The sequence below is a fragment of the Beta vulgaris genome, chromosome 4, assembly GCF_026745355.1.
Source record: "Beta vulgaris subsp. vulgaris cultivar EL10 chromosome 4, EL10.2, whole genome shotgun sequence".
Taxonomy (NCBI): domain Eukaryota; kingdom Viridiplantae; phylum Streptophyta; class Magnoliopsida; order Caryophyllales; family Amaranthaceae; genus Beta; species Beta vulgaris.
The window spans coordinates 57469061-57493194 of NC_079205.1; the positions used below are offsets into that span (position 1 = coordinate 57469061).

Sequence of the window (24134 nt, forward strand, 5' to 3'; positions counted from 1 at the left end):
TAGTCATATCATCACATAGTTCCCAAACCCATACTTCGTTTTATTTTTGAAAGATATATTTCATTAATTTAAGGTCAGATGACATCTATAATAGGTATTAGAAAAAGATAAAACCAAAACCCGTCTCGAAAATAAACCAAATCGAGTAATACAACGCAATTCCTTTGTATCTACTTAATCAAGCAACTATTAATGATGAGGTATGTCATTTTGACATAATTTGGTGAAAAACATTATTGATTTAACCATGTTGACAAATCCAAGTTATTGATACCTTCATACCTATAGTATTGAACTTCAACCAATGAGAACAAGTTTTTCATACCTAAAGACAAACAAAGAAGACTCACAACTTTCATGATGAAGACCCCACATCATGGCATGGAAACTCTCATAAAGATGGACTAATTTATTCAATAAAATAAGAAAATAAATTAGAAACTGAAAATAAGATAGGAAAAGAGCTTACCATGGATGAAAATATCCATGATAGCCCCTCACAGATGAAGAGGGGAAAAAGGGAGAAAAGGGAGATGCGAGAGAGAATTGGAGATGTTAGTGTTTTTTAAGGTTCGCTTGAGTTAAGAACAACCAATATAACCGTTTTTTCTTATTTCCGTATGCTTATTACAAAACATCTTAACATATTAGTAAAAAATATAAAAAACATATATTAAAAATTGACAATTTTACAATGGCTACAACAAAATTGTAAGCATGATAAATTGCCTAATCTAGACATTTCATTTTTAATCCAAAATCTACACCATTCATTTGATTAACTTTTATAACCTAAAACTAACAATTATACATTAATAAATTCACCATTAATAGTCCACCTAGTTTTCGACAATTTTTTTAAATGTTTTAGAGGTCAACAAAATCAATGGACGACACGAGTCACTCAAAATTAAGAGCTAAATAATTAGTGACTACAATTTCAATATAGCCACTGAAAAAGTTCCCAAGTAAAAATGTAAAATACACATCGCATAGAGAAAATAGAATAAGGCCCTGTTTGACAATTACCGGATAACTGTTAGTTAATTGTATTAACTATTAACTGAGTTGGCTAGTTGTTTGTATTAGTTGTTTGTATAAATGTCTTTAGTAAATAACTGATAATGATTGTTAATTGATTGTGTAAAATGACCAATAAGGACATTGACTAAATATATTAGGTTTAGGGATACATAGGCAAGGGTAGTAATTTTAGAAAATTTTAGGTTATAAATGCAATTTTCTCTTTCATTCTCAAACCTCTAATATCAAAGAGCTCTTCCACTTAAATTTTCTTAAAAATAGTTTTTTTATCTCGAAAAACTATTTAAAATCTCTCTTTACGAAACATCGAGTAAATAAGTGATATGCCCGTGCCCCATACTAGACGTGACCAGAAAAAATAGACTAGAGTAGAGAGGAAGGTGGAGAGTAACGTGGACTAAAAAAGAAGAGGGAAAAATAGACGCAAATAGAACAATTATAGAGAGAAAAAGATTGAAATTTGGGGAATGGTAGCACACCCACAACATCACAAATGAGCAACAGAGGTGGAGGGATGTTGGGCAACCATCATCTCCAACAACAACAACAACAACAACACCATCATCATCAACAACAACAACATCATCATCAACACACCAACAACACCAGCAACAAACCAGAATGGCTTCAACAGTACGATCTAATCGGCAAAATTGGTGAAGGAACTTATGGTCTCGTTTTCTTAGCTCGCGTTAAACCTCCTTCTATTCATCGTGGTAAATCTATCGCTATCAAGAAGTTTAAGCAATCTAAAGATGGTGATGGTGTTTCCCCTACTGCAATTCGTGAAATCATGGTTTGAATAGTTTTTTTCTCTCTCTTTCTTTTTTGTTTTTGGGTTTTGTTTGTTGTCAACGTTGTTTAATTTGGTGGATTGTTGATGGATTTATATGATTAGTTGGGTTTTTTGTGTTGCCCAATAAAAGATTGTTTTTCTTGGGTGTTCTGATAGTTGATAATTCAGAATTAGGGTAGTTTCAGAAAAGAAAATTTAGAATTAGGGTATTTTCAGCAAAGGAATTCAGAATTAGGGTAGTTTCAGAAATGAATTTAAGATTAGGGTTTCTAATGCTGAATTGGATAATTGGATTTTTCTTTTTTTAGTTTGGAAGTTTTTTTTGGGGGGTAGTTGCAACTTGGAAGTTGGAAGGAAGAGTATTTGTTTTTGAGGGTTCAATGTGAATGTGTAAAATTTCTCATATTGTAGCAGAATTCATTGTTAGGAAGTTTTAGTGGCTGATATCGGTACCGGGTGTATGGTTTTCCTGTGTCTATCATCAATGGGACATGGTGATTTGTTTTTAAATAGGAACATGTTTTGTATAATTATAGGGAGAAAGTTGATGTTTATCTGAACGTTTGGTTAAATGGTATAGTTTTTTTGCTCCATTTCGAGGTTCTTGGTGTTGGAGAAGAGTGTCTATTAGTATATGCTTTCATTGCCACCAACTTTTGGAGAAGGGTAGTGGGGTTTAACATCTTTAGTTTCATGATCATTGATGATTTTTGGCTCTTATGTCTTCTCCTTTTGAAACAGTCGTTTTACCTCTGTACGCTGTGGTGGAAATTATTACATTTGGAACCCTTTAGGCCCTGCTAATCTATCAAAACTAGATTATTGCTGCTGCTTTACATGCGTTTACGTATTTTCACGTTTTTCTTGGCACTTGTGATGTTACCATGGTGGGTGCTGGGTAGTCTTATCTATCAGTAGAAGAATTTCAGCAGCTGAACTTTTTCTTATGGGGAAGTTGGCTTTCCAGAGTTATGTCAAGAAGTAGGGAGGGCTAGGTCATATCTTCACTATATGTTTCTTTGCCTCTAATACATTGGTGACTTGAGTCCTACAACTTATTTCTGTCATATGTTGAATGAGTAGTATCCTGGGGTTTACAGCATCAAGCTATAGTGTTTTATGATTTTGTTTCGCTGTCTTCTTGAGTAAGCTGAGTAGCAAATGGACTGCTTCCTAGTCTGAACTAATTCTTGCTTAGCTTAATCTGCCTTTTCTTTTTCTTTCTTTTGTATTACGTAAGATTATTGTGGACTACTTTGATCCTAACAGGATCTTTGTTAAAAGTGTTGGAACATTGTAGGGAATCTTGTGTGTGTAAGATTACTGCATCTCTTGTTAGTTTGATCTCATTCTCTTAAATGCAGTTGCTACGAGAGATTTCCCATGAGAACGTGGTTAAGCTCGTGAATGTACACATCAATCCTGCAGACATGTCATTATATTTGGCCTTTGATTATGCTGAGCATGATCTATATGTGAGTATCCCATCCCTTGTATCAGTTGAAAACTCTGATGATTTTTGTTTTCTTAGCTCTTTGTCTCAATATTAACCCCCCCCCCCCCTATTCACTTTTAGCACAAGTCTTAAGGATAGAAAAAGAGGTGAGTTGGTGGGCAATCGTCTATGAAAAGTAGATAAGGAAACCTACTTTAAAGGCAATGAGAGCTTAATCTTAGGTGATCCGATCTGGTGTATGTCAACTTAATTTTGAAATAAAGATCTCTTTTTATATATATATATTTTTAAGCGTGAACTCACCTTGTACCGTCACTTTCCAGTTTCATTGGATATATATGTATCAGAGTATCTGTTCTATTGTTTACGAGTAGGATTGACCATATTACTTTGTCTATATTTTCTTTCATGTTGGGCTTGACAGGAGATCATTAGGTATCACAGAGATAAAGTGAATCAGCCTATCAATCAGTACACAGTTAAATCACTGCTATGGCAGCTGCTAAATGGGCTAAATTATCTACACAGGTATGATCAGCAGTTGGAAAGGTGAAATTATATATGAATATTCTGTTTCTACCAACTGCTCACTTTTGTTGTTTTCTTGGCTGCAGTAATTGGATTATACATAGAGATCTTAAACCATCGAACATCTTGGTATAGTTATGCATTCTGTTCATGTGGTGCTATCGCTGAATTAATGAGGTCCTGTACTTCTCATGCGTTTATATCAATATCTTTTGGAATTGTTTTGAAGGTTATGGGCGACGGTGAGGAGCAGGGTGTTGTGAAAATTGCTGATTTTGGATTAGCAAGAGTATACCAAGCTCCTTTAAAGGCATTGGCTGACAATGGGGTAATGGGCTAGTGGTTTCCGACTTGCTTTACTTTGTTCACATAATCCTTTTTAACCTTTCTTATCTTCATGCTCCTATAGGTTCTTCATAGTTGATTAAGGCTCTGTTCTTTTGGACCGAATTAGTATGAACTCAACTGAACTGAAATGAATAAGTCTGAACTGAAATGAAATGAATAAGTCTGAACTGAAGTGAACTGAATTGAGTATTATTAATAATTACAAGTAGAGTAATATTTTTATCATCATTGATAATGATAATAATTAATAATATTAATGATAATGATAATATTAATAATATTAATACTAATAATATGCGTAATAACAATATTCTTATGAATTGAGTAATATTAATAATAACAAGTAGAATAATAATGATATGAAGTAATAATATTATTAATATAATATATTCCTCCAAGATTGCTATTTGCCAAAACAATAGCATGTTTCACGCCTAATACTGTAGAATAGTAACAGTAGCATGCATGACTCCTAATTCAAAGCAACAAAATATTGACTTGCCTAATTTACAAAATACAAAACTATATTTACATATATTTGACGACTCCTATATTTACAAAACTATATTTGACATATATTTTCTTTAAAAATATTGCTACAATCAGGGAAGACTTCTTCAATCAAGAAACGTTGAAATTTGAATAATATTTTCGAAAAAAATCCCACTTTTTATTGATGAATTTGGGATTTTACCAGAATATGCTATAATATTGCTTGAAAATCTCACAGTGCTATTGCTTCTTTTTCCCATGATATTTTAGGTTTTGTTTGTCTCCCAAAAATAACGCTATATATATGTATATATGTGTGTGTATATATATATATAGAGAGAGAGAGAGAGAGGGGCAAGATCACATGCAAATGCTCCTTACATGAGAAATGAGAGAATGAATCTCAACCACACGATTGGTTTAAAGTTACAACACTTATTCATTAGAGTTATATCCCTCTAAAAACTTTTGAATTCAAAATTAAAAAATTTTTTTTTTGAATTTTTTTTTTCAAATATTTTGTTTTTGGCGTTAAATCACTTTTTCATTAGAGTTACGTCACTTATTCATAAGAGTTATAGCGTATAAAATTCATTCTCATTTCTCATATAAGTATGCATTCTCATATGAACTCAACTCTCTCTCTCTCTCTCTCTATATATATATATATATATATATATATATATATATATATATTTACAAGTTGTTTGGGAATCAAGCAGTGACTTCTACCGATTTCTTTCTCCAGGTATATTTATAATTCCTCCTTCTCTCTCGTTATATGTCCCCCTTATTATATATTCAATGGGTTGAAAAGTACCCTCCAAAAAGCTTTAAAGTGATATTGCCAAAAATCTTAATAACAATAATAATAATATAATGATAAGAATATAATAATAATATTGATAATAATAGTAGTAATAATAATAGTAATAGAATAATAGTAATAGAATAATAATAATAGTTTTAATAATAATAATAATAATATAAATAATAATAATAATAATAATAATAATAATAATAATAATAATAATAAAAATAGGTTGTAGTCTGAATTGAATTTAACTGAAATGAATAAGTCTCGCTGAACTAAACTGAAATGGTCTGAAATGATTTGATCTGAAATGAATTTCTATTTATTGAGTCCAAAGGAACAGAGCCTAAGTGCCTATTTATGGTATTTCCTAAGCAATTGGACTGAATCTACTTAAAATATATTTATATGTTTATTTGTGTGTGTGATTGAGAGAGTGAGAGTGAGAGAGGGAGGGAGGGGGGAGAGAGGGGGGAGAGCGGGGGAGGGACAAGGTGTAATAGTCACATGATTCGTCATTCATGCACTTCTTAGGTGATAGGATGTTGGTGTAGCAGGTGATGTTTGGTAACTGATTTTCATTTAATATTTTAGATAAGGGAATATCCTAGGTGAAACTAGTGACACTCCCAGAGTCCCAGGTGATAGTATGGTAGGAGGGAGGGAGGGAGGGAGGGAGGGAGGGAGAGGGGGAGAAAGAGAGAGGGAGAGAGAGAGAGAGGGGGACAAGGTGTAATAGTCACATGATTCGTCATTCATTTACTTCTTAGGTGATAGGATGTTGGTGATTTGTTGGTGTAGCAGGTGACAATTGGTAACAGATTTTCATTCTAATATTGTAGGTAAGGGAATATCCTAGATGAAACTAGTGACACTCCCAGAGTCCCAGGTGATTGTATGGTATTTATTACAAGGTTTGCTTGACAACATACTAAAGAGTAAAGATCTAATTTTAGAATTGGGGGCTGGTGGAATCAGCTGATCAGTGAGCGACCTCCGATTGGTTATTGATCTGATTGTCAATTCACTTTTAGTCACTCGGTATTCAGAGCAAAACTAACTTGCTTCTTACCAGAAAAAAAGGGTCACTACATATATATAAGAAAGAGGAAATGTGTCATTGTGTTAATAATTCCATAATAATATTTGAATAACTCAATTTACTCTTTACACATTGGTACAACACTTCAGTCCTAGTTAATAATTACTTCTTCCGCTCTTTATTTATCACTACATTTCCCTTTTATGGAGTATTATTAATTCACTACATACTGATTTTGAGTAACTTTTCTCTCTCCAATAGCTACTTTTGAACTTGGGTATTGTGGACCATTTGTCTCACATGTCCCCCACATGTCTCGCACATGTATGATGTATCTACTCTTTCTATTGCTTTAATATGCGTGCTGAAACCACATGTAGTGACTAATAAAGGATGGAGGAAGTAATTACTAGACCACATTCGATGTGGATGACTGATCCCTTTTAGTAATGGTTTTGTAAACCGGAATAGTGGATGTCTGGGCAACCTGGGACTTGTGAGTTGGAATTATGGGTCGCCAACAACAAATGTGCGATCCTGACTAAATGAGAATGATTTTTTTTGTTTTATGATATTTTTGTGTAGTAAATTTGGAAGATGTATTGCCAGTTAGACAAGAAGTGTCCAATTGTCTGTTTATTTGATGAGTGGAATTTAAGAGATGCTACGTTCTGTTTGCAACTTTTATTAAAATAGATAGGTAAAGTTGTCTTGGTGCATCATAAATGGCATTTTATAGAAATTTCACTTGGAATCCTTCAAGTGTTTTTTTTTTTTGTTGATATGGTTTTGTGTTCTGTTGGTTACTTCATAGTCATTTTAAGCGGTTTAAGCTGTGAATAAGTTTTCACAATTTGAGCCCTGCTTGTAGGTTGTGGTGACAATTTGGTATCGAGCTCCTGAGCTGCTGCTTGGGGCGAAACACTACACTAGTGCTGTTGGTATCCTTTGAATCCTGTCTTAACCTCAATTAAGAGAATTAACTTATTTTTCCCCACTGTTTAATTGGCATCGCAAATCACGTTAGATTTCAGTTTCCGCTAATTCTTTTTTTAATTCTGCCTTCTCCTTTTCACTGATAAGGAGCTGATGATCAATGTTTTTGTATGCATTAGATATGTGGGCTGTTGGATGTATATTTGCGGAGCTTCTGACTTTGAAACCATTGTTTCAAGGTGCAGAAGTGAAAGGCACACCAAATCACTTTCAGGTACTCGAAGGGTTTCACTGTGGTTTTCCTAATGGTTTTTATATAATTTTTCTGCGCTGTTATCATAATGGTGTACTCTATTGATGCTGCTTTGAAATATTGATGTCAATTTTCACAGCTGGATCAACTCGACAAAATATTTAAAGTCTTAGGTAAGTGAGCTAGAATGAGCTGCTATTTTCCTTCCTGGGATCTCTATAGTAAACAAATCCTTCTACTTCAGGTCATCCTACACCGGAAAAGTGGCCTATACTTGTAAACCTCCCGCATTGGCAACAAGATTCCCAACATATTCAAGGGCATAAGTAGTGAGTGGACTTGCACTTTCTTCTCTGCCTTCTAAGATGTTTGTAACTTGTTTCTGTTTTTAGCAGCAAGTGGCAATAGCGAACAGGCCGGACGAAAACAGTTCATTTAATCTTTTCCTGTTTTAGGTGTCATTGTGTTTTTGGTGATCACATGATTTAACCCACATACTTGTTTACTATCTGCTAAATTGTTACATGTTAACCCTTTTTAATCTAATGTTTGCTGCAGTGATAATCCTGGGCTCTATAGTGTTGTCCATCTTTCTCCCAAAACTCCTGCATATGATCTACTCTCTAAAATGCTCGAGTAAGCACTGCTACTGCAAATTCTTTTGGCTGTTGGGTTTCCTGAGCAAAATAGCACTTTTTTCATGTTCTTCAATGCTCACCTTCAGGCACGTCTTAGACAATTTAGGGGCCCTGTGCCATTCATTAAACATGGGACCTATATGGATATAAAACGGATCTCTAATCTCTTATATTAATAACTAATTAAATTTCTTTATTTAAAATGGTTGAAATATGAAATAACTTTCTTAAACACTTCAATGTTATTTTCATTTTTAGCAAGGAGACAACTTAGATTTAATGAAATACTATATAGTAAAGATATACCAATGATATAAAATATATAAAAAAAGTACAGAGATTAGAAGCAAAAATTTTGGATTAACAAATGTATTTTCCATCTAAACTCAAAGAATCAAAAAAGTAAGAAAATAAAATATAGGTGGGGCCCTTTAAAATTGGGCGCCCTGAGCGGTCGTTTACTCTGCTCATGTGTCTGAACCTCTGTGCTCACCTTTGACCATTTACAGTTCGAAATAATAAGTTGATACTCCATTTTGAAATTGTACATTGAGATGCATCCAACATCTTAAATACTAAATTTGTTTTTGTATACTATTAAAAAAAAGTGCTGGCAAGGCTAGTATATAAACAGTGCAAAAGTCAAGTTCCCCAATTGAAAGAAGATAGAGTATTTACATACCATATAGCTCAGTATTTTAGTTTCTATTTTTTTAAATTTGTCTGGGGGGAGGGGTTTCAAATTTTATTTTAATTGTATTTTTAATATTCTTGATTTTTAGGGAATCATCATAATTCTGAGAATAATTATGCTTCCTCCTTTTTCAAATACATGTAAAATTTCTCAATTGGCACAAATTACCTAGGAGAGAAGGGGGGGGGGGGACAGGACCCGTGTGATTAAGGAGAAAGAAAATGATAGAAGCTTGCCATAAAGTGAAATGTTGCATGTATTTTGGGACATCCAAAAAGGGGAAATGTTGCATGTATTTTAAAAAACGAAGGAAGTATGTTGCTGGATTTTTTTTTCTTTTCATTTTCATGGTATGGTCTTAATTTTTTGCGCTATTGATTTTGAAATTCTTTTCAACCTTGAAATTTGTGCAGATATGATCCTCGTAAGCGACTAACAGCTGCACAAGCGCTTGAACATGAGTAGGACTTCAAATCTTTCCAGATAAATTTTTGCTTGTCTCTTTTATTTTAATCAAGACTAGAATGTAGTCATGCTATCTTGTTTGTATTTAGTTATCGACTTATAATGCTTCAAACAGTTCATGTGTTGTGCACTGCAAAAATTTCCATTCGGGCACCTCTCCCATATCTACAGCATCCTGAATTGATGGGCAACACCCAAAAATTCAAGGCTTCTCCATTTTCGAGGAGAGAGAATGTGCTGTACCCCTAACCTGATAATAAAAGACTTCTTTGCTGCTCATGTGCCTTTCCTTTCTCTTTTTCCCTTCCTTTCTTTGGCCCACTAGGCAGGATAGCTGGGGTCTGGGAGGTCCATCCTCAATGGTACCAATTTATCAGCCACCAGTTATCAGGACATGTTTGCCTTTGCCTGCACTTCTTCTCTTCTCCCCTTTGCCATTCTTCTTTCTCTGTTCTATTTGTTCCTCTTCCCCTTCTCATCTGTGTCTGTGCATGCTGAAATAGTGAATTACTCAATTGCTTGGTTCTACACTCTGTAAGACATACCACAATAATAAACCTGAATATTGGTTGTTTTAGGAAGAGGGGAGGGGGGGGGGGGTTTGCTAATAAGGAAATTGCGGTTCAGGATTTCTTAAAATTCTTAAAGTGACTCTTCAAGCAGATGGCCCTTTTCATTGGAAATCTTGGGTTTTGCTGGGTTTTCTAGGGAAGTAATGGCAGTTTTAGATTAGTCTCAGGAAGCAATGGTTGGCTGCACTGTGAATCTGAAGACTGAATAAATAAAACCTAGGGGGCTGGGATATAGAGAAAGGGCAAGGAAGCGAGGAGAGTGACACTGTGGAAATTTAGATCCATTAAACATATCCGAGGGGGCTGTGATCTAAAACAACGGCAAGCAAGAGGGGGGGGGGGGGGGAAGGAGTATGCAAAGACTTGGCTTGGGTCAATTTCGCTCGTGTATGCTCTATGAGTCTAATCAGGTCCCTGCCAGAGTCATTTGATTACGGATAGTATGTCAATTGGAGTTTGACTCATATTTCACGAAGAGTAGTTTTTGAAATTTCGGTTTTTACTTGCATCACTTAACTGTAACAACTCCAAAAACTTCGGATACTTCACTGAACTTCTAACCTAAAGGCAAGCTTGAAACTATGATTTTCCAGTTTAGGTTTTTCATATCTTTGAAAAGGGATATCAAGTTGGGTCAGATATGCACAATCTGATGGATTACAATGTCATGTTGACCTACATTACAAGTATGATAGAAGTGGGGATAATGATGAGATTACAACAATCTGTAGTTGACACAATATTGAGGAGCATGTGTCATGGCTACTTGTGTCCAGATTCTTTGCTGCTAGTCTACTGGCATGTTCCAGAAATATCATGACTGGCTTGCACTTTTGGGACTATCTCTTTCTTGATCCGTCATACCATTTGCTTCCTTCTGCCGCAGCAATCAGCATGATTGGTCTATCTTTCAACTTTTTCTGGTCTGTAGTTGAATCTATTTATTCGTGGATTTTACATAAGCTGACAGTGCTAACTGCTAACTGCCAGTTCCAGTTTACTAGTAACAATATTTTACTTTTAGTAGTTACTAATTGTTGTTTAATGTGTTAAGAAAATCAATGAAGTCCCATCATTCAGGACAGGGTTTTCTTTTGGGTTTTAATTTTTATTTCCACCTTGCCCATCAGGTACTTCAAGATGGAGCCTTTGCCAGGTCGCAAGTAAGTTCCCTGCACTTTGATCCTACTTACTGAGCTGAAGTTGTATGCTGATGTTGGCCTGGGCATTTTGACATTTTGACATTTTGACATTTTGCAACAGTTTACATGATTTTAACCATTTTAAGACCTTTTCAGTGCATTTATACCTTCTCGACCTGAAGATAAAGCTGTCAATTATCCTGCACGACCAGTGGACAGTAATACTCATTTTGAAGGAACAACAAGCATTCAACCTCCTCCACAGGTACAAATACTAATGTGCTTGAAGCTGGACTGGTGAACATACACAGTGATGTACATTTCTAGATTTGTCTTTTTGGATCATAAGTGGTTTAAGATGGGTTTCTACGGCTGTTCCTATTCATTTCCCCCCTTCCTTGAAGTTTCTTCATGCCAAATTATATGCCCTACTTTGTAAGGGAATGTCACTTTAAGACTTTACTTTCTTTTGGGAAAAGGGAGGTGAGGTATGAGGAAGTATTTTTTGTAGAGAAGGAAAGGCAGGAATTGATGGCTAACAACTTTGAATGACATGGATATACGAGCCCATGGCGTATAAAGACGCGGATAATAGACGGAGAATATTAGTAATTATGAGATTTATAGTTTATATGTTGGAGAGCAAGATTTGATTACTTTGATTTCTCATTGTGTTAAATGAAGGATCACTTTCTTTAAAATTTTGAAGAAGTTTCGATCTGTATGGTAGGGTATAATTTAATCTAAACTTAGACCCACTTGTCATTGGCGAATGTGCAGAACACCAGATGGAGAGAATATTGTTTCCATTATTTATTTATCCGTAGGGGTGACTGGGGGGGGGGGGGGGGAGGGGTTTTGGCGTAATGCTACTAATCCGTTTGCTTGTATTTTCCTTCTCCTGTGAGACTCGAAGCAGTCCCAAGACTTGAGAACATGACTTTTGGAGGACCATTGAACCTATCTAAAATCTTGAGGCCTTGTCATGTTTCCTGCTAGGATGAAAATCCTGTTATATGCAAAGAAAGGAGCTCTTTGGGTGCCTTCTGCTGATTAAGGACCCCGTTTTAGCATGCTTAGATGCACTCCATCTCTTTGCCCGACTTGTCCTGATAAATTAATGGTGGCTGTTTTACTAATAAGGCAAGTAATTTGCTGTTGGGTTTTTTCTTTCAGGGTCCTCCTGCAAATGCAGTTGCTGGTAATATGCAAGGTTCTCATATTGTGCCAAATAGAAATGTACCTCGACAAATGCCTATGGTTGGTATGCAAAGAGTGCAGCCCCAAGGCATGCCACCCTATAACATCTCTTCTCAGGCTGGAATGGGTGGTGGACTGAATCCTGGCGGCATCCCCATGCAACGTGGTGTGTCGGCTCAAGCCCATCCACAGCAGCAGGTACAGCTCTACGGGCAGTATTATTGTTTCGGTGTTTTTATCACTATCATGTTATTATATTACTTTGCACTACTAATGTTACTAGCACAGAAAGGAAAGTCTTGCATACCCCTTCGTATTAACGATATCATTCTCTTTTGGAAGCAGTTCTCCCCTGGTCTCGTTAACCAGTTGGGTTAGTGCTGCATAATGCTCACATCACATGTGTTCTAATATATATTTATCATTTTGGAGCAGCTGAGGAGAAAGGATCCTGGAATGTTGCCTGGGTACACTTCACAGCAGAAATCCAGAAGATTTTGAGGCGTGTCAGAGGTATGATAAAAATTTCACGAGCAATTGTGCCCAACATAGCTTTAAAATGTTTTCAATGGCAAATTGAGTATTTCTACCTCACTAATAAGTTCTCCCCCCGTTTCATTTTGATGTACCACTTCCCACTCCTCTTTCTAGTTTGTACCAATTTGCTGTTTCCAAACAGAATAGTTCCTTTTTGTGGCCTACAAATTTTTCCTTTTAACCACAAACGGCCCACCTAATGGGTCTCACTTACTCCATTAACCCACCAGCCCACTTTTATTATCATTTACCCACTTTTTCTTTTTTTCTTCCAAACTCCATACGGAAACATCGAATGGAAGGAGGAAGTAGTAAGAGAACCTTGAGCGGTGTGGTTTTAAATTTGAGATTCTTGTCTTGCATCTGTGGAGCAGATTTCGTTTGGCTTTCTGCAAAATGAAAGAGTCGGTCTCTCAAGGTGTAACTTATGATGTGAAACGTGAACTCATGGCATGCCTGGAGACAAAGTTGAGATGACAGCCCTAGCCCTGGAATGGGCTGACTGCATTTGGAGAAACAGGGTATGACTCGCAGGGAATTCAGCTGATCGTTGTTAAGGCGGTTTTGGCAACTCCTGTAGCCTGGCTTCTTAACTCATGCAGATCAGCCAGTGCTTTGGTATCAGCCAGCCGGTTTTTTGTTTGCGCTACGTACATGCCCGCTCAATCCCTTTCTATGTAGAAAAATAGGCAAAAAGGAATTAGAAGATTGTAACATCATTAATGATAATTGATATGCATAGAATTATTGATCTTAAAACCTCCTTTCACCCTTAAAAATGAAGATATTGGCGCACTCGTTGTGGTACTTGGGTAGATCCAAAAAAACAAACGTGTAATTCTTTTGTATAAGATTGGTTTAAGAAGAAAAGTGAACATAAATCAGCTCGAGGGCCTGTCTGTATTCTTGTGTTCACCTATTCATGTTGTGTCATACCTTCTATTTTGGAGGTTTTACTATTATATTGGTAAGTTGTAGCAACCTTTTTTTAATATTGTATAATGTTTACTTTGTAGTAGAATATGTAACACTTTGTAAGTATATGAAAAATAGAGGTTTTACTTGTTACCCCTCATTTTCTGCTATGAGCTATCTATCAAGTTGGTGTTTAAAACCTTCCTAGATCACCACTGAAATCATTTACTTGTACTCCGTTTTTGAGGAGCGTATAGGTGTTTAATAATACTTTCTTATTTATTTTATAGGTGTAAAAGTCAAACTTTTATGTTTTTCAACGTACAACTTTGATGATTAATTTTTTTAATTTATTAGTAAAATTTATAAATTGTTATTTCTGCATATAGTTTTGATATAAACTTTCCAAAGAATTAACAATAAGCATCAAATGTTATTTCATGGTACTTTGATACTTGAGTTACTTATAGTAGAATCTTATGTTGTTTGGTATTATTAATGCTTAATTTTGCTGATGTTTTTTTATTTTTGACTTTTTATGGTCAATCTTATTGCTACACTAAAACTCTGTGATTCTGACAATATTGAACGACAATTGATATGGTTATTGCTCATTGAAGTATTTGTCCTAGGATGGACATTTGAAATTTGCCCAACATTAATTTTCGAGGTGTGATCATACATTGATATTGTTTTATTAGTCGTAGTGAGTTAGCTTGTGGGTTTTATTTGCAATAAAGAAATAGATAGGAAAATTCCGGGTGGATCGAACTGGATAAAAAACTCATAATTATAAATTTTTATGGACACTGGACATTCTGTCCAATATGGTTCGAATTTCGGTCCCAGTCTAAAGCTGCACACCCTTAATAGCTCCACAGAAACTCTAAGGGCATGTTTGGTTCACTAAATTGGAATGGAATGGTATGTCCATATCAGGATAGTATGGATCCAAAATTCCATACCAGTTTCAAACTGTTTGGTTCAATCCTGTAATGAATTCAATGTCCATTTCTGTTGTTTGGTTCACTTTTGGAATGGACTCTACATCCAATTTTTATTTTCATATAATTGTACCAACTATATTTATATAAAAAAAAGACATAAATTTATAAAAATCAAACACTTCCCACCCGCCATAACCACGCATCCTACCACCCCCTCTCCTCCCCTAGCCACCATCACCCCTTCACTCTTCACTGCTAGCCACCAGCAACCCCTTCCCCCTTCATTGCTAGCCACCATCACCCTCTTCCCCCTTCACTTCCGGCGTCGGAGTACCTTCTCCGCCAGCGCCGAGGCCTCCTCCCCTGCCGCCGATCGTAACCCAGGACCCATGAACCCTCCCAGACCCTCTTTCCCCCATCCGACCAGCCGCATCACCTCCTCCTCTAACAAAACCGAAACCCACCACCTTCCCCACCATTTCAGACCCTCTCTCTCCTCTGGCAAAGAATCTTAAGATTTAACCTCTCTTTCCCTTCCACATAACTTAGGGTTTGAAACTTGAGGGGAATGGAGTTAGAAACTTAAGGGGGAGGGGAGATTAGGATTTTAGGGAGATGGAGTGGAGATAAATATCCTTGGGTATAAAACTCTACCCTAAATATGTCAAATTAAATAATAGAATGAATGTCACCCATTTCATTAAAAATACGCCAACTAAATACTCCCTAAGAGTATACAACTTATAGTTTTTGGGTTATATTAACTTAACGCTCCAAATGAGTTCAAGACTTAAAGGTGTTAAAGCTTCAATCGGTCATTCCTATCAACCATTTTTCTTCACATTGTAAAGAATGAGACTATCAAAATATTGCTTTCAGCAAGTATCATCTGGTTGAATATTCAATATTTATAATGACATATCACATATGACTTTATTTAACATATACTCAGATACTCGATCATTTCAACTGGATACTTTCGCAGTTATTATTATTACAAAATTTACCCCTTAAGCGGGAAACTATCATGTCCACAACTGATTAAGGCCCCATTTTTTTTAACTTAGACAATATGAACTGAAAATAAGTTTAAAAGAACGGAGTCTAACTAGGCAAATCACACTTCGTAGATGACAAAATAAATTAAAGGAATACGACAACTATGTCATAAATGCCAATAAAATACTACTTTCGTTTTTCATGAGTGACACACTTTCCTTGTATAGAATTGTTACAATAAGTAATCTCAAGCTTGAAATGACGAGAAACATATTATTATGATTAAAAATATGCCACTAAAAAGTAAAAGAGCTATAACCTTTTTCATTTGACCTCTTAAATTACCTTATTTTGTTGTAGTTCCAATTTTTTAATATTTTCGCTTTTCCTATATTTCACTTATTAAGAAATGGACGAAGTAATAAAATATTATAACACAACACAGGCTAATAATTACCCAAGTGCACCATCATCTTTCTTGACTCCCCAATCATGCACCCTCAAATGAAGCTCAGCAGCAGCAATCAAGAAATAAACGGCTTGGATTGGATCTAAAATATCCACCACATTTCTAAGCGTTCTCAGCCGTAGATCATCAGCCCTTTTAAATATCTCTTCCAACTTCTCCTCTTTATCACCCAGCGTTGACTCAACTCGTTGACCAACCTCTTCACTCTCAAGTCTCAACTCCCACCGAGTCATGATCCCGAGTCAACTCAGTAGCAGCATGTGACAGCACAACCATAGGAGAGTCAGCCACAGTCTCTTGTTGAGCAGCAAAGTTCTCAGTCAACTCTCTCTCCTCCTTGATAGTTTGACTTTGCAACTCGTTGACTTTGTTGAGTTGACTCAGCGAAAGATCGCCTAAATCGCCCGTTCTCAACCCGTCAAGCAACTCACTGAGTCGACTCTCGAGTTGTAACCCGGAAACTGAGTACAGTAACTGAAATGCCATGCTAGGTCTCCAACCACCAATCCAAAGAAATGAACCCTCTAGACAAGATAGCCATTTTGGGGTTATCATTTGTAGGATGTTGTGTTTTGCTGACTCGGATTTGGCTTGGTAGTATTTTTCGTACTGAGTCATGACTCGCCGCACGAGTTGGCGGAGGTTACGAGTCGATGACTCGTTGTTTAAATGGGTTGAGTCAGGTTGAAATTTTACAGCGAACTTTAGTTTTTCTAAAGTGCGTTGTTGGAGTATGAGCCAATTGTCGAATATTCCTTTGAAAGGTTGTTTAGGCTCAACGTTGGGGTCTAACTCGTCTAAGATGGGGTAGGTGGAGGTGGGTGGTGACATTTTTATTATGTTAACTAAGCTTTTGGTTGGATAGTTATGAGAGAGTTGATAAGTTGGTTGTACATTTCATGCATGGCTTATCTCACGTATATATAGAAAATAAGTAGTGTATCACACCATCACATGTTATACTTCTGCCTTGTACCTATCTTCTTTTAAGAAATATTTTTCTTGGTAGTTTATAAAATTATTCTAAGTATTTATCAAAAATAATATTTTTGATTTGAAAAAAAAATGAGGTGGGTGTGTTGAAAAACATATAATTTTAAATCTATTTGATTTCGGATGACTTTAGTGGTCATAACAGAACTTCAGTAGTCATAATTTTGCTATGATCACTCAAGAATCATTTGCATATATAAGTGGTAAGGAAAAAATCTTCCAACTTCAAGAATTAAAGGTTTAATTCCAACTAGGAAACTTTAGCATCAGAGAGATTTTCCTTATTATCCCTCCATTCTCAAAGTGTCTGTTTGCAAATCCATACCAAGTTAATCTGTAAGAGATTCCGATTTGTTAGGAGTCAAAACCATTAAAAGATAGATTCAAAAATGCGTGTGAATTAGGTTCAAAACCATTCACTTTATCTGACACTTGTTTACAAGTGGGTTGAACCTTGTTTTCAGCTCAATATATATTATACTCTTAACAATAGTTAGATACTTTATAAAGTAATGTAGTTTGCAATTTGCAACATCCGTATATATCCTCTAACCAGCTAAATTACATACTAGATGAGATCATCGAGAAGGTGGTGTTTAATAAGATAGGTTGGAAGTTGGAACCGTGGAAGTCAGATTAATATACTACCTCCGTTTCTTTTTAATTGTTACACTTACACTTTTCACGCATGCCGATGCACTACTTTGAGCCTTTATATCTCTAATTTTGTATTTATAAAAAATATAAAAACTACACATTAATAAAATACATACTAATACGAATCTAACAAGATCCCACATGATTATGTTTTTTTTCACGTATAAATCACAAACAAGGGTCAAAGTGCAATTTGTGAATAGTGTAAAATGTCAAAGTGTAACAATTAAAAAGAGACGGAGGTAGTATATGCAGGGCCAAGGTGTGGATTCAGGAATGTGGATAATAGATTGGCTGTTTCTTCGGTGAAGTCGAGTGGGACATCCTAATAAGGATGAGCATGATATAATACGTACCAAGCTTCTCCTTTGTTGCAGTTTTCATTACTTCCTTCTGAAGATTTATCAACTTTTATACCATTTATGGGGTACTTTTTGGGTAATATTTACTAATGCATTTCAAATTTTTAGGTACAAAGTACAAAGACCTCCTTTAGATTGTTAGTCCAACCGTTATGTACCGTATGTACACTGATATTTATGTAGAGTTTATGACAGAAATATCAGGAACTATTTAGACATATAAAGCTACATGTTATATGTGACAAAATAATATCAGCAAAGTAAAAAGATTCAGATAATATAGTCAAATTGCAAACTGCATTATATTGTTTTTTCCACCATATAATCCTTTCTTTTTGCACCATATACTATTTCAAATTTTCAAATTCACCATATATACCTATGACCTTTCAAAAAATACATCAAAATACCTTTAATGACTAATGACGTTAACATCCGTTGGTCATTAACCCCTAATCTCCCCTAATCCTAATTAACTAACCAAAACCTAAGTCGACCAAACCCTAAACCAAATTCCTAATCTAATACCCTAATCCTAATCCAACCCCCTCTCCTACACCTTACCCCAACCCCCCACTCCCCCACCCCTTACCCCAAACCCCCCCAACCACCCCAGCCCCCACTACTCTACAACCCCTTGCAACCCCGCAGCCCCATCCCTTGCAACACCCTCCTCTCTCACAGCCCCCCTCCCCGCAACACCCTCTTCTCATTTTCTTTCTCCTCTCGCATCACATCTGGTTGCAATATGGTTGCAAGCTTCTCATTAAATTTGGATGCAATCTTCGCATTTGTTCTCTCTCTATTATTTGTGTTGTTGAGCTGTGGGGCTACGGTGGAGGAGGGTTGCGCGATTGCAGGAAAAAGGGAGGGGGATGGGGTTGCGGGATGCGGGGGAAGGGGGCTACGTGTAGGGGGAGGGAGGCTTCAGGGATGCGAGGGAGGGGGGAGGGGGCTTCGAATGTGGGGTTGCGGGGGAGGGGAGCTTCAGGGGAAGGAGGGGATGTGGGGTTGTGGGAGGGGGGCAGTGGGGTGGTGTTTGGGTGGTTAGGGTTAGGGTATTAGGGATTAGAGACTGGGTTACAATTAGGGTTAAAGGGATTAGGTTTAGATGATTTATTTAGGATTAGAGGGGGATTAGAGGTTAATGACTAACGAAATTCTAACTGTCATAAGGGTAGTTTGATGTATTTTTCGAAAGGTTGAGAGTATATGGTAATTTGGAAACTTGAAAAGGTATATGCTGCAAATTTTTTTTGTTAGGGGTATATGGTGAAAAAACCGTTGTTTTTATGTAGTTTGGCTTATAAAATGTTGTAGTTGATTGATTTGATAAGATACCAATTTTGCAAATTGGTTTTAGTCTCAAATTAACCATACCAAACTAATCTGCAAACATTCCTTATTCATTACATCGTTTGCTCCAATCTCCTTTATATTTTAACTACTTGCAACTGAACTCATATGAACTATTTGGGTAAAATCAAAACTAAATTGTATTGTTGAATGACAGGCTAAAGTCGTATCACCTTATCAAAAGTAATCCTAAGTCCTCTAACAAACAGTAGTCAGGGAAGTAGGGTCGAATCCACAGAGAAACAGTGTTCTTTTCCTAATTGTCAGTCAAATCTAGAGTATAGGAACGAGTGTTTGTGTGTAATTATACTAAACTAAACTATAACTAATTCAAGAATTATCAATAATAAAAAGTCTAGGGCATAGGTTCACCAATGATCAATATTTCGGGATGAAACACTAAAATCAACAATTAATAATGCAGTTAAACAGATTGATTCGCTCTCTCAAGTCTAAATCAAGCATAGAACGATATTAACAGGCTCTCGCAATTTATTAACACCAATTCTACCTATTGAAACTAGCCTTAATATCAAGTTTATACCTCTCGGCGCATAACCTAATATTGCAACACTATAACAATCAAATCTGGCCAAATTGGATTGAATAGACATAAAAACATTCAATAGGAATCAACATGCATCAATAAAAATCAATACTTTAATTAAACATCCCTTCCTAATTGATCATGGATCCCCTAAACCCTAGAAATAGACTACTCAATCATAATTGGGGAAAACATATTCATAATTAAATAAGCAAACATGAATTAATACTAAAGGATTGAATAGGAATAAGAAGAGAAGAGAAATAATACCAATTGTAGAACCAATCTTGCAAAAATCAAAGCTTCTATTGAAAATTCAATGTAAATGGAGAAAAAGCAAAACTAGGGTTCTTCAATAATTGAGAGAAAAAGAAATAATCTTTAATGAATTAATGACGGAAAAACAAAATAGAAAATAAGATAGGAAATAATAATATTCCCTTGAGTCTTTATACCTTTCTATTTCCTAAAACAACTAGAAAAATAGAGTCTAATTCGTCAAAAGATAAAGCCTTATTCGACTAGGAAACCCGGAATAATCCGCGGCCGCGGATTTTCGGGCTGCAAAACAGCGTCAACTTGCAAAGACCATATCTCCCAAACTAGAAGTCGTATCGGGGCGTGTAATATACCGTTGGAAAGCTCTTCAAGTCTAGTTTCCAACCCCACTGGAATCACGAATTCCGATCTCTGGATAATAAGTTATGATCAAAAGAGTGCACATGACTCAATTTCCATACTTCTTTTAATACGTTTCCGCTATGTTTGAGTTGCAATCCGACTTGAAGATGCCCTTTGGACTTCTCATTTGACTTAGCTCCTTCCTAGATGCTTCTCATGCTTAAGCTTATTCCAATAATACTCCAATTATGTTCTCAATACCTGAAAACTATCAAAAACACCGAAAACACACACAAGAGTAATATCTTCTCAACTTAAGTAACTAATGCAATTATGGACTAAGAATGCAACTAAATGATCCTAAAATGCAACCTAAATGCATCATGAAATGCCTATATTAATATGACTCATCAAACTCCCCCAAGCTAAACTGTTGCTTGTCCTCAAGCAATCAAACAATAGACACGGGAAGAAAATGATAACCTACAATATGGGACTAAAACAGGGTCAAGCACACAATCCAAAACACGAGAGATATCAATCCTACATGAACCAAGCATCGAGTATCAATAAAACAAAGCCGCATAGCACGTCATGTGACCAATCAACTCAACAATCTTACCACAGACCCTTTCCCCCAAGCTGGACTTAACAACACTTGACAGACCTCACTATAAGTATGTGAATAATACTCTCTTGTGTTTAGGGCGAAAATCAATGACACTCAATGATCTCAACCTATATATATCAACTCAGAAGAAGCAATACTCTTTAACTTTGACCTTTTGACTCACTTTCAACACGAAAAATGTAACACACAAAGATCAAGAGGACTTTCAAGGGTTGTAATGAGGCTAGGGTTAAGGGTATGGATCATATTTTGGGAAATGTGGTGGAAAAGCCAAGAAGGGGAGCAAATATCAATGTAAAACGGCCTAACAAGGCATTCATCACAATTTCATATAACACCATCATTACCACAATATCTTTCATGCATAATAACCCATATATAACCTTTTCACTTTTCTTTCAAAATATGTTCACTTTCTTTGTTCTTTCATTTCTTTTCTTCACTCTTTTTTTTCATATTGCCAAAATCTCTTTGCACCACATTCAAATTCGATGATAAAGCTCATTAATAACACTTTCCTTCAACATAACCATGCATTAACTACATCCATGTAATACAGTATGACCAAAACTAACACTTGCTCCCCCAAGCTAGGCTTGGGACAATAATCAAATGAGGTTAAGGGTTGTAATATGGGTGTAAGTAGCAAGCAAGGGTCAAGAAAGCTCAACGGGGCTAGAGACGGGAAATATGTAAACAAATAGAACTCTGGAGCTAAAATCGTGAAATGAACGCCTCAATCATATCAAATAGTGTACACAATCAAGTATCAAGGACGTACCAGGTCAAAATCAAGATCAATACATCAACTGAGGAACTAATCACTCATGAAAAAAAATACAACTGACACAATTCGTCAGTTTATTAGGCACAGAAGCTCACATGGGTCAATTTTGTCTGCACAGTAAAGTTAAAGCCAGCCAGAGAGATCAAATAGTCTTACCACATCCAATCAATCGTATCACAATTATGCTATGAAGAATCATGAAACCACTGTACAACAAAGCTGTAGAGCTGTAGTAGAGATATCCACAAAATTCTCGAAGGTGTGCCAACAATAGTCCCATAGATGAAAACTATAATGAAATGAGCTATCTAAAATGCAACTATGATGCAACTAAGAAAGCAGTACATTTTTTTAGTTACACGTAAACTCCCACTCCTAATAAGCAGTACAAACCGTGCAACATCCTATGAAAGCAATGAAATCTACACTAAAAAGCCATAAAAGATAGAATATTCCTCCCCCAAGCTAGAATTTGCAGTGTCCTCACTGCATAAACTAGTTTAGAAAAAGAATCAGAATCAACCCCGACAATCATCCAACACCAACGTCTCCCACAAACACCGCAATCCACCACAAAAACCACACACAAATCCAATAATTTAAAAATCCAATCAATGTGTGCAAAAGATTCTCACAAGAGGGCATTAAAACATAAATTCAAGCGAAAATTTGAAATAAACATAAACAACAAGTAGAAGTGAGAATAAATGCTTACTACCCAATTAAGTGGGGAGAAGAGGCAAATATGCTCAAAATCCATGTCGTAATGCTTCACAAAGACAAACTTGAATCTAGTCGGTGCCGTCTTGACAAAATCGCAAATAAGGAACGTTGGGTTGCTGGTTGTCCGCCGAATAGGAGGGGAGCAGGAGTGACGGGAAGACGGTCGGTGATGATGTGCGGGCAGGAGACGCGAGGGAGGGGGGTGTGGCGCCGGCGGGTGTGGCTGGTCGGACGGAATGTGGGGTTCGAACAGCAGATGCGAAGAGGAGGAAGGAGCGATGGTCGAGTGAGGGGGCGAGAGTGCTTGAGGGTTTCGAAAGGCGAGAGGGAGGCGTCGCCGGCGGGTGGGGAGGTTTGTTGGTTTTTTTTTTTTTTTTTTTTTTTACGTTTTGGTTTGGGGTTGGGGAATGGTATTTGGACCCTCGAAATCCCGCGGGCGCGGGTTATACCCCGCGGGCTGGCAGAGTGTTTGTGATGTGGGGGGGATTGGTGTTGCGGGCGCGGGTTTTCGGATGGGGGCGCAGGCTGTACCCCGCGGGCGCGGGTTTTACCCCGCGGGCTGGCAGAACAGTGGTGAGGGAGGGGTCTTGGCTGGCCGCGGGCGCGTGTTTTACCCCGCGGGCTGGAGGAAAAAGGGTGATAGTGGAGCCAAATTCCCGCGGCCGCATGTTGGAGCTTGTGCTTTCACCTATAGTCAAAAATTGTACACCAAAACCACTAAACAACACTTGTTAGCATGGTTAGTCTAATAAAAAATGAAGCTTGAATTCAAGTGAATTCAAAAACTAAAAGAAACTACGAAAAGAAACTAACTAAACTAAAAAAAAAGAAACGAATTCAAGTGAATTCAAAAACACAAAAATAAAAATAAATTGAATTCAAGTAAATTCAATATGCAAATATTTTTGTTCTTTTCTTTTGTTTAGAGAAATGAAGAGTAAAAGGAAAAAAAAAAGTTAGAGATTCGGGTTGCCTCCCGAATAGCGCTGGTTTATGCAGGTCCCGCACGACCGTTTACCTCTACATTACACGCAGATCGATCGAACCTCTTTACCTGTTGGCATCCATCAAGGTCGAATTCTTCACTTTCGAGCATCTTCTCAATAGCAGCTACCTCATTGCTCCATAACTGCCATCACCTGTGGAAGACTCAAGACAAAGTACCGCCTC

At 36.6% G+C, this 24134-nt stretch overlaps 2 protein-coding genes across 2 annotated transcripts; one reads left to right on the forward strand and one right to left on the reverse strand.

The window, feature by feature from the left end:
• The first annotated feature begins 1415 nt into the window (after positions 1-1415).
• On the forward strand, positions 1416-14025 carry LOC104890539 (cyclin-dependent kinase E-1). Its single transcript, XM_010676064.4, has 16 exons — positions 1416-1840; positions 3205-3315; positions 3721-3824; positions 3911-3953; positions 4054-4152; positions 7392-7461; positions 7636-7730; positions 7849-7882; positions 7954-8038; positions 8268-8345; positions 9455-9502; positions 11209-11241; positions 11377-11485; positions 12397-12618; positions 12856-12933; positions 13332-14025. Exons 1-15 carry the CDS (start codon positions 1538-1540, stop codon positions 12919-12921), a joined length of 1500 nt encoding a protein of 499 aa, XP_010674366.2. The 5' UTR covers positions 1416-1537; the 3' UTR covers positions 12922-12933; positions 13332-14025.
• On the reverse strand, positions 13235-17202 carry LOC104890538 (protein DOG1-like 3). The gene is given in 3 exon segments (XM_057394425.1): positions 13235-13630; positions 16276-16503; positions 16505-17202. Coding segments are annotated over 3 exon segments (894 nt in total). The 5' UTR covers positions 17119-17202; the 3' UTR covers positions 13235-13578.
• Between the last annotated feature and the right edge of the window lie 6932 nt (positions 17203-24134).

What these genes read in the sequence shown, in the direction of transcription:
- LOC104890539 (XM_010676064.4), top strand. Translation starts at nt 1,538, where the DNA reads ATGAGCAACAGAGGTGGAGGGATGTTGGGCAACCATCATCTCCAACAA. An exon ending in TTAAACCATCGAACATCTTG is followed by an intron (nt 3,954 to 4,053) that starts GTATAGTTATGC and finishes ATTGTTTTGAAG; the next exon opens with GTTATGGGCGACGGTGAGGA. An exon ending in CAAAATATTTAAAGTCTTAG is followed by an intron (nt 7,883 to 7,953) that starts GTAAGTGAGCTA and finishes CTTCTACTTCAG; the next exon opens with GTCATCCTACACCGGAAAAG.